This window comes from Aquarana catesbeiana, linkage group LG13 (genome assembly GCF_042186555.1).
Source record: "Aquarana catesbeiana isolate 2022-GZ linkage group LG13, ASM4218655v1, whole genome shotgun sequence".
NCBI classification, from domain to species: Eukaryota; Metazoa; Chordata; class Amphibia; order Anura; family Ranidae; genus Aquarana; species Aquarana catesbeiana.
Genome location: NC_133336.1, coordinates 20,658,375 through 20,672,961, shown reverse-complemented (window position 1 = coordinate 20,672,961; position 14,587 = coordinate 20,658,375). Strand labels below are relative to the sequence as shown.

At 41.5% G+C, this 14,587-nt stretch overlaps 1 protein-coding gene across 1 annotated transcript in view; it reads right to left on the bottom strand.

Annotated features, from left to right (window-relative positions):
• Nucleotides 1-14,587, bottom strand: part of NRDE2 (NRDE-2, necessary for RNA interference, domain containing) — a 133,664-nt gene that overhangs the window by 64,215 nt on the left and 54,862 nt on the right. Inside the window, exon 2 of the mRNA XM_073608917.1 lies at nucleotides 204-327. Within this exon, the coding sequence (XP_073465018.1) occupies nucleotides 204-327 (124 nt within the window). The remainder of the gene's footprint in view (nucleotides 1-203; nucleotides 328-14,587) is intronic.

Below are 14,587 nucleotides of genomic sequence, written 5' to 3'. Positions count from 1 at the left end.
CAGGGCACACAGGACTATAGGGTGCCCCAGTAGGGGGGGGGGGGGGGGCAAAGAGTTCTAGGAGCCTCCAGCAGGGGGCACAGAGGTATATACAGAGCTGTGGGTTGGGGGGGGGGGGGGGGGGGGGAGTGACAGGTGACATGCAGAGTCTCTGTGACTACAGAAGGGATGTATATAGGGAGGAGGATGCACCCCTCGGTTACCTCTATCATCAGTAGCCGGGACCGACACCAGCAGGCTCCGCAAAAGCTGGAAATAGAGCCATGGAGGCCCTGATGTCAACACACGGCGGCGCACACAATCTACGTCACTCAGCCCGGCCTCGAACTACACCTCCCAGCGTGCGCCGCGGCGTTAGCGAAGCTCAGCCAGCCAATGAGCAGTGTGTTCTGTCAGCCGCCCCCCCCATCTCAGTAGCTTCCGATTGGCTTCCCTCGGTGGCAGTGATAGAGGCTGAGTAGAGATGGTGACAGGTCCATCTCTGGTCTCCTCCAGCACACAGGAACTCTATGGTCACAGTGTTCATGATTTAGTATTTCATACTCTGGGTAAAAGCAGTCCACAATTAGTACATTATTCAATTAAAAACATAATTGTTTGGGAAAGAACCCCATACATGTTCACCCACCATAGTCCAAGACAACGTGGTCATTCCAAGTAAAATGGGGGGGGGGGCTGCCCTGGGCACTGTGGTATCATGTGGGGGGAAGGGGGGGGGGTATTTGTGTTGGGAGGGGGTAGGAATTGTTCTAGGAGGGGTAATAGGGGGTATGTTAGGAGTGGTGATTGAGGGGGATGTGTGTTGAATAGTGTGATGAGGGAAAAGGATTTGTGCTAGGAGGGGGGATTTAGGGGGGGTTTGTTGTAGAAGAGGTGATATATGGTAGAGGGGAATTGTGCTCGGAGGGAAAAACATTTTTGGGGGGGGGTATTTGTGCTAGGAGGAGAAATTTGGGGTGGGGGGAAGGATTTGTACTAGGAGGGGGGATTTGGAGTTGGGGGCGTGGGGGAGAGAATGTGTGCTAGACATGTGAAATTCGTTGAGTTCCGAATTCATTCTTTAACAAATTTTTCCAAATATAATCGAAAATTTGTAAAATCGAAAATCCGAAAACCCCAAAATTCGAAATAATAACTGTTAAATTCTAGGTATTGGGATTTTCTTTCAAATCTGTCTGTTAGTGAACGTAACAAATTTATCCAAAGTTACGAATTATCCCAAATAACGAATGCCGCATCTAAACGAATGAAGCGCAATGAATTAATAGTAATAAATAAAAATAATAATTTTTATTATTATTATTTATTATTAATTTGTTACGTTCCATCTGTAATGCCGCGTACACACGTCCGGACTTTCCGACAGAAAAAGTCCAATGGCAGCTTTTCATCGGACATTCCGACCGTGTGTATGCCCCATCGGACTTTTTCTGTTGGCATTTCCGAGGGACTCAGATAAAGAACATGTTCTAAATCTTTCCATCGGAAATGCCGACGGAGTTTAGCCCGTTTGCAAGTCCGCTCGTGTGTACGCGGCATACCAGCCAAATTTGAAAGGAAATTCCAATACCTATAATTTAATAGTTATTATTTAGAATTTTGGGGTTTTCAAATTTTGAATTTACAAATTTTCGAATATTCGAATTTACGAATATTCGGGAAAACAAGTTAAAGTGGTGTTCCGGCCGAAATTATACTTTTTAAATAAAAATACCCCTATAATACACAAGCTTAATGTATTCTAGTAAAGTTAGTCTGTAAACTAAGGTCTGTTTTGTTAGTTTATAGCAGTAGTTTGTTATTTTATAAACTTACAGCAGGCCGTGGCCATCTTAAGTGTGGGCATCTGAAGCCAGACTGTATTTCTTCCTGGATCTCATCCTTTCAGATCTCGCACATGCTCAGTGCAGCACAAGCAGTGTAATAGGTTTCAGGTCAGGTTTCCATAGCAACGGCAGTGTCAGAGGAAGTTGCCGCCCCTTCCCAGAAGGCATTGCAAACAGGAAATGATGCGATGGGCCACGGCCAGGGAGGAGGAAGTGAAAAATGAATACAGCAGATATACAGTAGGTGCTGAGAAAAAAAAAAAATATCCAATTCATTTACAGTGCACAGTTTAGTGAGGGATGCTAAAGAGTTGTAAAAGTGGGTGGAACTCCACTGTAAAGGGGTTTTCGTCAATTCAGATGTTTCTGAATGAACAAATTTGTCGAAATTCGTTAAAGAATGAATTCGGAACTAAACGAATTGCACATGTCTAGTACACATCCTTTTGGATAATTCGTAACTTCGGATAAATTCGTATTCGTTACGTTTACTAACAGGAAATTCCAATATCTATAATTTAATAGTCAGTTATTATTAGTTAGTTAGTTATTATTTACTACTTTCGGATATTCGTTCTTTCGAATTTTTGGATTTTCAAATGTTCGGATTTTCAAATTTATGAGTTTATGAGTTTACGAATTTACGGATTTTCGAATTTACGAATTTCGATCATAACGAATGACCCAAAAAAACATAAAAAAGAACGAATGAAATGAAAACGAACACATTTTTCGGCAGTGCACATGTCTAATGTTTACTCACTGGGGACATTTAAGGAGTAAAGGATTTTTGCTAGGAAGGATTTTTTGATTTTTTTTGTTTTTTTTTAGAGGGGACAAAGATTTGTGCTGGGAGGGGGGATTTCAGCAGGGGGTAGATTTGTACTGGAGTAGGGGGCATTTCGGCTTAGGGGCAAGCATGCAGATTAGCCCAATTTTTTTTTTTTGGGGGGCGGTTTCTGACACATAATCTTGGGGGGTGCAGTTTGGCACGCTCACCCTGGGCTCTAGATGACCTGCTCCAAGAACTGCTGAGCACTGCCACTTGGGGGCGCTGTAAGTATCCCTAGCCCTGGGTATCTGTAGAATATTTTGAGAAGTGCTTAGAGAGGGTGTAGCATGAGCTTCAAATGATCCAACCCCCCGCAGAACAGACATTGCTTGGTGCACCGAATACTTCATTAAGAGATGTACATGATTGAAACGTGTTTAGTTTTGTATTAAATTGTTAAGTTAATAATTATTTTTCATCACATTCACTATGTTAGAATGATTCATTTTCGGGAATTCATTTCATCTATTCAGATTTGTTTCGTATATTGGGTTGTTTCAAATCGATTCCTAAGCTATTTCGGAAGATTGACTATATTCCTTTTTAACGCGTTAATTCGTTATTTTGGGAGATTACTTCCACACTAGACATGTACGGTACGTTTCGTTCCGAATTAAAATTCAGACGAATTTTCGTTTTTCAGAAATTCGGATGTATCCAAATTTCAGAATTACAATAATACCGAATTTAAACGAATCCAAAAACAACAAATAAAAATTCGGATGAAATTCGTTTTCGAATTCAAATCGTTTTCATATTCGAGTTCGAAAAGTTTTCGAATTCAAATAGTTTTCCAATTTCCAATGATAGAATAGAACAGAAAAGAATAGAAAAGAAAATAATAGAATAGAAAAGAATAGAATAGAATAAACAAATAGAAAAAAAATATAATTAAAAAAAAAAAAAATAGCATAGAAAAAGAATATAGCCATTTCCCAAAATTCAAATAGAATCAATTTGAATAGAATAGAAAAGAAAAGATTGGAATGGAAAGATGGTTATATTCATTCTATTCTATTCTGTTGTTCTTTTCTATACTATTGTGTTATTTTCTATTCTATTCTACTCTATTTTTTTCTATTATATTCAAATTCGAATTAATTCTATTTGAATTTTGGAAAATGGTTATATTATTTCTATTTTATTCTGTTCTATTGTTTTTTTAACTCTATTCTTTCCTATTCTATTTGAATTTCAGAAGATGATTATAATCTTTCTATTTAATTCTATTCTTTTTTTTTATTCTATTCTATTCCTTTCTATTCTATTCTATTCTGTTCTTTTTTTTATATCCTATTTTGTTCTGTTTTACTCTATTATATTCTATTCTTTTATTCTCTGTTATTTTCTATTCTATTCTATTTTTTTCTATTCTATTTCTTTATTTTCTATCCTATTTTATGGTCTTGGAAATTGGAAACATTTTCGAATTCGAAAGCTATTTGAAACTGATTCGAAAATGCTTCGAAATGATCCGAATTCGAAAATTGGAATCAATTTGAATATGAATAAATTAATCGAATTCCAAAAATGAATTATATGGATTAAACGAATATAACTAAAAAAATTTATGTAAATAAAATTTTTTTGTTCTGCACATGTCTATTATGCATTCACTGTTTGGGTTGGAAGGAGGGTGATCCATCCGAATCTACGAATCATAACATAATGAATGGAACAAAATTAATTTCGGATTGATTTGTTATGTTATGTTTCGGAGATTTTGATGGATCCACCTCCATCCAACCCAAACACAATAAGTAGGAATCCTCTTATTTCACTTTTATACCTTCCTGTATTTATTGCAATATGTTTCCATTTCATGTGTAGTGCGTTTTTTTATAATAATGAAAAATGATAATGCAACATAAAAACCAAATGGATCTGAATCAATGTGGATTATTCGTTATGTCGTTACCTTATTTCGGAAGCTTCAAACATTAACTAAAAACCCAAACTATCGCATTTTTGTCATCCGAAATGGAACAAATGAATACAAATTTATTTGTTGTTTCGTTATAATTTTTTTCAGATTCGTTGATATTTGTTACTATTGTAATTTGGAGATCCGGACACCTCTGAAGCTCCAAATAATGAAAATTTCATCCGAATTTCCATATGTAATCAAACGAACAGCTCATGTATAAATTCAGTTGAGGGCCGTCCGGAATTGTTTTCCTGAACACAGGACTCTTGCCCTCACCTCTGGTCCTTTGGGGAAGGGAAGGGGGCGCTCAAAACCCCAAGGCCAATCAGTGGCCTCCCAGCTAGTCTAGTTTGACCTCTCAACATCCGAAAACCAATACACTCAGGGCCATCGCAACAGGAACCAAAATGTTGAACTCACCTTTGCCCTACAGGGACATGAGGAGCCATGTAAACATTTTCCTACCTAATCCTACAACTTCTGCAATTATCTATTCTAGCCAGATGGGGGAGCCCTCCACAAAATACACAGTAATACAAAAAAAAAAATAATGGATATGGTCTCTACCTATGGACTTCCAAGTGAAGAAACATACAGAATCTCGCAAAAGTGAGTACACCCCTCACATTTTTGTAAATATTTTATTCTATCTTTTCATGTGACAACACTGAAGAAATGACACTTTGCTACAATGTAAAGTAGTGAGTGTACAGCTTGTATAACAGTGTAAATTTGCTGTCCCCTCAAAATAACTCAACACACAGCCATTCATGTCTAAATCACTGGCCACAAAAGTGAGTACATCCCTAAGTGAAAAAGTCCAAATTGGGCCCAATTAGCCATTTTCCCTCCCCGGTGTCATGGGACTCGTTAGTGTTACAAGGTCTCAGGTGTGAATGGGGAGCAGGTGTGTTAAATTTGGTGTTATCGCTCTCACTCTCTCATACTGGTCACTGGAAGTTCAACATGGTACCTCATGGCAAAGAACTCTCTGAGGATCTGAAAAAAAAAGGATTTTTTCTTTACATAAAGATGGCCTAGGCTATAAGAAGATTGCCAAGAGCCTGAAACTGAGCTGCAGCACAGTGGCCAAGACCATACAGTGGTTTACCAGGACAGGTTCCACTCAGAACAGGCCTTGCCATGGTCGACCAAAGAAGTTGAGTGCACGTGCTCAGCGTTATATCCAGAGGTTGTCTTTGGGAAACAGATGTATGAGTGCTGCCAGCATTGCTGCAGAGGTTGAAGGAGTGGGGGGGGGTCAGGCTGTCAGTGCTCAGACCATACGCCGCACAATGCATCAAATTGGTCTGCATGGCTGACGTCTCTAATATCCACCAGCTCTGTGATGTCATCATGGAGGAGTGGAAGAGGACTCCAGTGGCAATCTGTGAAGCTCTGGTGACCTCCATGCCCAAGAGGGTTAAGGCAGTGCTGGAAAATAATGGTGGCCACACAAAATACTGACACTTTGGGTCCAATTTGGACATTTTCACTTAGGGGGTGTACTCACTTTTGTTGGCAGCGGTTTAGACATTAATGGCTGTGTGTTGAGTTATTTTGAGGGAACAGCAAATTTACACTGTTATACAAGCTGTACACTCACTACTTTACATTGTAGCAAAGTGTCATTTCTTCAGTGTTGTCACATGAAAAGATAGAAGAAAATATTTACAAAAATATGAGGGGTGTACTCACTTTTGGGAGATACTGTATATGCATTTCCATATATTTTTTTATATATGTTTTCTTCGCTTGGAGGTCCAGAGGTGAGGTAGAGGCCCATATCCATTTTTTTTTTTTTTGTACAGTATTACTGACATGAGGAGCCACCAAACACAAGAAATGGGGCACTGGGTTCAAATTTTCTAAGGGTCACTGACATTGTCACTGGGCACATTGGCTCCAATTTGGTAGTACTTCACAAAACAGATAATCCCCTTACGAACAGGGGAAGGGCCCAGAGTTGAGAATCCATATACATACAGTACAATTCAATGAGAGCACCAAACAAACGTCCAAGATTCCAAGGGTACCAAGCACACCGCCCCTTCATTAGGGCAACAAATGATACTTGTTGTATAGCCCTGATGCAGGGGGAAGTTGTTTGGTCCCCAAAATGCACTGGTTTTTCTGCCATTATCAAAAATAACTTTGGGCTCTTGGATGTTTGTTTTGCACTCTTTTTTGGGTTGTATGTATGAGGAACCTCCAGTCAGACCAGTCTACACCACCACTCTGAAACCTTTCTGTAAGGAACAACCCTGCTCTCCAGCTCCAGCAGGTTCTTGCATTTGGAACATGTTCTCAATAACCAGAACCTCCAGACCTGATAACAGTTAAAATTGCTCTTATAGAGATAAAGGCCACAGTCTGGTCTTGGTCCTTTCTTTGGAAAGTTTGGAGACCCCTGCTCTAGAAGCCAGAATAATTGTAGCAGGCATCACTACTCCAGTGATCTCCACTAGCTTGGGGGTCCAGCGCCAAGCGGCTGCCCTGCTGTATTATGAACACAGGAGACCAGTCGCTGGGCATGGGTGCCATTCAGAGAACACTTTTCAAATTCTCAATGAATGCAAAGGGTTTGCTTTACTAAGACTGAAGAGTGCAAAATCTGGTGCAGCTCTGCATAGAAACCAATCGGCTTCCAGGTTTTTTTGTCAAAGTTTAATTGAACAATCTGAACTTAGAAGCTGATTGGCTACCATGCACAGTGGCACCAGATTTTGCACTCTCCAGTTTTAGTAGATCAGCCCCAAAGCGTTCTCTGATTGGACGAGTTGGGAAGGCCGAGCGGTGACGTAATGCTCTCTACCTTTAATATCTATTCTAGGAATTCTACTTTAGGGCCCTAGCTGGTATGCTATTCAATGTGAAAGGTGGACCAATTCAATACTACAATAAGGGATTAGGGGGGAGAAAAACGCAACAACCATAGTGTATCATGTAAAATTTAACTTTAATAGAAAATGTAAAAACTCACTCACAAAGTTAAAATAGAGCACAGCATGAAAGTCAGGAAGTCTCTGGGACAGAGATCGGACAGCCAACCAGGATGCCTTGCCTTAGCCACCAGCAAGAGAGCGAAGATGGAATGGAAAGAGGGAACCGCCATCACTGGAGAGCCAAAGTCGTGGATGGAACACAGGGCCCAGAACTTGAAGCCACCTTATGTTGTTGGAGAATGCTGGAGCTGGAACGTGTTTCTAAGCAGGTGGCTGCAGAAGAAGCAAGGTTGCTTTGAAACGCATTCCTATTTCAGCTCCAGCCTTTTCCAGCAGCAGTTCCCTGCTTCCATTTCATCTCTGCTCCCTTGCTGGTGGCCAAGGCAAGGCATCCTGCTTGTCAGTCCTATCTGTGTCCCAGGGGCTACCTGACTGTTATGCTGAGCTCTATTTTAACTTTGTGAGTGCATTTTTACATTTTCTATTAAAATTACATTTTACATGATACACTATGGTTGCTGCGCTTCTTTCCCGCTCCATACCTCCCAACTTTTTGACATGGCAGCAAGGGACACCTATTAGCAAAAGTATGTAGGCATAGAACACACCCCCTGCCACGCCCCCTTTTAAAAGAGAATTGTGCAAAAAAAATGATTTGTTAAATCCACAAGTGCTTTTTTTTTATTAACCACTACTATTCTTTTTTATACTGGCTTTTGAAATGTACTAATTCACAGATGAAGTTCCAGAACTCAGAAGACCTGCTTTCCAGAACTTTGTCCCTAAACTGACAGGGCCCCAAACGCTGGCACCACTCAATACAGCATTCAGGCCCACCAGGGCCATCTTTAATATTGATTGGACCCTGGGCAAACATTTTCTTGCCCCCGCCCCATGCAATTTCGCTCTCCACCTCCTCTGAGACATATAGTAAATAGCAGCTAGACTCCAAATCAGTTTACTGAATCAGATCAGGCTGCGATTGCAATTGGTTGCCAGAGGTATCATTACTGCTCACTGACTGGCTGCTATAGGTTGCAGCACACATTATGGCTCACTGATTATTTGCTAGAGGTTTAAGCACATGACTTCTGCTTGTTGATTGGTTGCTAGAGATTACTGTACATCAATACTGCTCACTGATTGGTTGCAAGAGGTTACTGGACATCCTTACGACTCACTAATTTGTTGCTAGAGGTTACCGCACATTATTACTGCTCACTGATTGGTTGCTGGAGGTTACTGTTATTTACATATTAATGCCACCGCTATTTACATATCAATGCTGCCAATCCACATACATTTTTATATTAATGCTGCCTCTATTTACATATCAATGCAGCTTATTTACATGTAAACACAGAGTCATCTGTGAGTCATCTGTCCGGGCAATAGGGCAGAGCTGGGCAGCATTAGTAACAGAACTTCACATTGAGATATTGGGACACAGCACGGGACTAAAACTTCAAGGGAATTTAAACTGGGGTAGTTGGCAAGTATGAAGCAGCTGCTTTGGGCCCACAACAATGATGGGCCCAGGGCAGCTGCCCCTTTTGTCCTGCCTTAAAGACAGCCCTGAGGCCCACCCAGCTGCAGCCTCCCATTGACAGGCTGCCTGCAGCAGGGTTGGATGCTGCACCTGCCCTTCCTGGGTGTACTAAAGCGCCCCGAGAGGGACGTACTGCAGCCTAATGGCCCAGTGCACAAGGCTCTTTACGTTGCATCCCCAGCACCTTCAAGATGAAAGGGCCACTTTAATGCATGCTAGTGCATCAAATTGCTGCATATTTACAAAGATTATATTTTTAAAGCTTGAAAATAACTTTTAAAACAACATTACCATGTTAAAGCTTCTATGAGATTTGCGCCTTTGGGTTTACATCCACTTTAACCCGCCGGACGCGCACCAAAGAAAGCTATGAAGTCATCTTGCAGAAGCTGAGCATTACCAACCTGTTTAAGGCCCTTTGATTACAGCTTGGGCTAATTTTATTGTAACCGTTGTTTGCACAAAGTTCACGCTGCAGATATAAATGTTTAGGTGTTGCCATATATTAAAAAAAGAAAAAGACAATTGAAATGCTACGCCATCAATAATTCAGGTTGCTGCAGTGTAAAGCGCTGTGTTAATTATTCATGGTGAAGCACTCTGTTTTATGGCAGCAGTTGTTAGTCAATGCCAATGTGGTCAGCTGTGAGTTCCAAGGAGGATGAGACAGCCGGCGTTATCAAGAGAGGTCTTAAAGGCGCAGTCCTTAAATTAGTCCTAAACTTTGTCCTTGAAATCTCTAAAAAAAAAAAAAATCTATAATTGTGAATACTATAAAAATCTTCTCCTATAAAACCATCCTGTAGCTTCTCAGGCGAATGGTTCCTCATCATCACATTATTATTCAGGATTTATAAAGCGCCAACAGTTTACGTAAGGGTTTACAACATGGGGGCAGACAGTACAGTTATGCCCTGTACACACGGTCGGATTTTCCGACGGAAAATGTGTGATAGGACCTTGTTGTCGGAAATTCCAACCGTGTATGGGCTCCAGCACACATTTTCCATCGGGATTTCTGACACACAAAGTTTGAGAGCAGGCTATAAAATTTTCCGACAACAAAATCCGTTGTCGGAAATTCCGATCGTGTGTACACAAATCCAATGCACAAAGTGCCACGCATGCTCAGAATAAATTAAGAGACGAAAGCTACCACCCCGTTTATAGTTCACGTCACCGCCTTTAGAACGATCGGATTTTCCGACAACTTTGTGTGACCGTGTGTATGCAAGACAAGTTTGAGCCAACATCCGTCGGAAAAAATCCATGGATTTTGTTGTTGGAATGTCCGATCAATGTCCGATCGTGTGTACGGGGCATTACAAAACAATTCAATACAGGAGGGATCAGAGGACCCTGCTCATTAGAGCTTACAATCTAGAAGGGAGGGTCAAGTGAAACAGAAGGTAATAGCTGTGGGGGATGATCAGATGGAGAAAATAAAATACAGTTGTTAGGTGTAGGTAGGGTAGGCTTCTCTGAAGAGAAGGGTTTTCAGGGATCGTCTAAAAGCTAATAGAGTAGGCGATAAGCGGACAGATTGGGGTAAGGAGTTCCATAAGATTGGAGAAGCTCTGGAAAAGTTCTGGAGGCGAGCATGGGAGGAGGTGACGAGGAAGCTAAAGAGCAGGAGGTCTTCAGAAGAACAAAGAGAAATAATAGGTTGGTATTTTGAGACTAGGTCAGTAATGTAGCTGGGGGCCAAGTTGTGGATGGCTTTCTAAGTAGTTGTTAGTATTTTGAATTTAATTTGTTGGGTGAGTGGAAGCCAGTGGAGGGCTTGACAGAGAGGAGTGGCAGACACAGAGCGGTTGGTAAGGTGAATGAGTCTGGCTACAGCATTCATGATGGATTGAAGAGGTGATAGACTATGTAGAGGTAAGCCAAAGAGAAGGGAGTTGCAGTAGTCGAGGCGAGAGATGACCAGCGAGTGAATTAAGAGCTTTGTTGTGTCATTGGTTAGAAAGGGGCGTATTTTGGAGATGTTGCAGAGGTTGAGGCGTCAAGATTTGGACAGTGATTGTACGTGGGGGCTAAAAGAGAGTTCAGAGTCCAGGTCTACACCTAGGACCTTGGCATGCGGGGATGGCCTTATAGTTGTGCCATCGATTTTGACAGAGAGATCAGGGGAAGGGGCATGTGGGGGAGGAAAAATAATAAATTTGGTTTTGGATAGAATAATTTTGAGGAACTGGTGTGACATCCAGACTGATATATCTGATAGTAAATTGGTGATACCTAAGGAGACTGAAGGAGTGAGCTGAGGGGTAGAGAAATAGATTTGGGTGTCGTCGGTGTAGAGATGGTTTTGGAAGCCACGGGAGGGTATCAGCTGACCCAGGGAGGAGGTGTAGATTGAAAATAGGAGAGGTCCAAGAACAGAACCTTGGGGGACCCCCAACAGAGAAAGGAAGAGGAGAGGAGGAAGTAGAATTGTAAGTAACGCTAAAGGTGTGGTTGGATAAGTAGGAAGAGAACCAGCGAAGAGCACAGTCATGGAGACCAAAGGCGTGAAGTTTTTTGAGGAGGCAGCAGAAAGGTCTGAGAGTAGGAGTACAGAATAGTGTTCATTGGTTTTGGCCGTTAGTAGATCGTTTGTTAGTTTTAGGAGAGCAGTTTCTGTGGAGTGTTGAGGACTAAATCCGGACTGAAGAGAATCAAGAAGGCTATTATCAGCAAGGTGGTCGCTCAGACGATTGTAGACCAGACGTTCAAGGACATGTCATGTCATACCTATCTTCCCTCTATTAGGGATCTTTCACACGGGCGGTGCGCCCGACGGACTCCGCTTTGCTCAGCGGGGAATTGATCCGTTGACCTCCGCTGAGCAGGCAGATGACAGGTCCGTCTCACTGTGCAGAGATGGAACTGTCAGAGACCCGCTCTCCTCCTTGGTGAGATTGGATGAAAACAGACCGAAAACTGACAGGTGGACCAGATCGGAAAGCCCGTATGAAAAGAGGCCTTAGGCTCCATGCACACTAGCATTTTTTTTTTCAGTTAAAATAATGCTGTATAAAAAAATGCTGGCAATAGCTTTTTGTAGTAGCATTTTAGTAGCGTTTAAGAGCATTAGCGTTTTATAAGCGTTTTTGCAGTTCCTTTTAAAAAAAAAAAAAAAAAAAGGGGAGAAAAAAACTTAAAAAAACGCTATTAGCAGCATTTCTGCTGGAAAAACGCTCTAAGAAACTCTACAAAAACAATTTTTTTCTGCTCCTAGACGCTGAAGCTAAAAAAAACGCTAACAGTATAACGTAGTGTGCATGGACACATAGGATAACGCTATTTAGCTTCTAGAAGCAGAAAAAAAATGCTAATAGCAGCTTCCAGGAGTTAAACAAAAATGTTAGTGTGCATGCAGCCTGAATAACTTCAATACCGGGCACTTTTACCCCCCTCCTGCCCGGGCCAATTTTCAGCTTTCAGGACTGTCACACTTTGACTGATAATCATCACTGGGTTTTTCATTTTTTGCTAAATAAACGGAAAACAAGATTGAAAATTTTGGGAAAAAAATGTGTTTTTCTTCTACATTTCCTTGGTGACAATAACGCAAATCAGTGTATATTATTTAGTATGTGGGAAAGGTATAGAGTCTATATATATATATATATATATATATATATATATGAAAATTTATCAATCCTGATGTACTCAGGGGTGGATCCAGGGGGGGCAACAGGGCAATTGCCCGCCCCCCCCCCCCCCCCCCCGAAAATACCACACTGACATGTCATGTTGTCACTTACCTCTGCCCGAGTCTCTCTCTCACATCAGCCGTTCAGCGGTGCAGAGAGAGAGACTCGTCTAATGTTATCAAGCCACTGCGCCACACTGACCAGGAGCCGGAGGAGGTGGGTGGAGCCTCTTCCCTGCACTCGTTGCTAGTGCCTGGGCCACCTGGCATCTAGCAACGAGTGAAGTCAGTGAGTCACGTCGGACTCAAGACTCAGATGAGTGATGTCAGTGAGTCTCAGAGCCGATGTGACAGGAGCCTCAAATAGGGGAACAGTTAATGCTGCAGTTTTTAAAATGTCCAGCGTCCACTGTCAGTGGCAGAGCGCCAGCATTCTTCCTTCTCTGAGTGAGTGTTGGCTCCACCCACCTCCTCCCTCCATCTTCTCCACCTTGCAGTCTGCAGAGTGACGTGGCAAGTGACATAACAAATGGACAATCTGCAACTTGTGGCAGGTGACGTGGCAAGTGGACAATCTGCAACTTGTGGTAGGTGACGTGGCAAGTGACAATCTGCAACTTGTGGCAGGTGACGTGGCAAGTGGACAATCTGCAACTTGTGGCAGGTGACGTGGCAAATGACAATCCGCAACGTGTGGCAAATGACAATCCGTAACTTGTGGCAGGTGGCATGGCAAGTGACAATCCGCAACGTGTGGCAGGTGACACACTCAGGGCTCCCACTGATTCTGCACTATGGTGAGTTGAACTATTTCATTTTATATTACAATTTAATAATAGAAATAATGCGATACAATCATCCTGACACCATAACAACCATGGTGCCGTGATGATTGAAGCGCCAACACCAGCCATTTCTCTGATAAATTGCCTGCAAAAAATCATATTTTCTGGCAGTGCCCCTCCTGAGACTAGGCTCTGGATCTGCCCCTGGTACTGACAGTCTCATTTCTTGAGGCCCTAAAATGCCAGGACAGCACAAATATCCCACAAATGATCCCTTTTTGGGAAGTAGACAGTCCAAGGTATTTAGTAAGAGGCATGGCAGGTTTTTTTGAAGTTGTAATTTTTTTGTCATCATTTTTTGGAAAATGCAGAAATGACATCACTAGTGCAGTACAGTGTCATCATATAACTGGTGTGGCGGTGATCAGGGACGCTGACTGGTGACAGTACGGGGCTGGTGAGTGACCGACTAGGGGGTGCCTGTGACCCGACCGACTGGGGGGTGCTTTTTTTCGTGACAGCACGAAAAAAAAATGTTAGAATTTATTTCCTTTTTTTTGTTTCAACACACTGCGACCAGAGCAATATAATGTTACCATAATACTACTCTGGGGAAGGATTTTTTTTTTTTTTTTTACACATTATGATTAAGGTTGCCCCCTCATCCCTTTAAACCCGAACACATATGAATTACACAGGTTCTGAAGTTAATTTAATGCAGATAAGGGACCAAGCGAGTTTAATTACCACCTTAATCATTTTTAATTCGGAAATTCGAAAATCTGAAGATAAAAAAGAAAATCCGAAAATGTGAAAGAATAACTAATAATAACTAACTATTAAATTATAGGTATTGGAATTTCCTTTCAAATTTGTCTGTTAGTGAACGTAATGAATACGAATTCATTTGAAGTTACAAATTATCCGAAATAACGAATGCCGCATCTAAACGAATGGAATGGAACAAATTAATAATAAATAATAATAATAGTAAAAAGTTTTTAAAAACGTTTAGATACTGTATTCGTTATTTCAGATAATTCATTGTTATGGAAATGATTAAGAGCGCCAATCGAGCCCAAG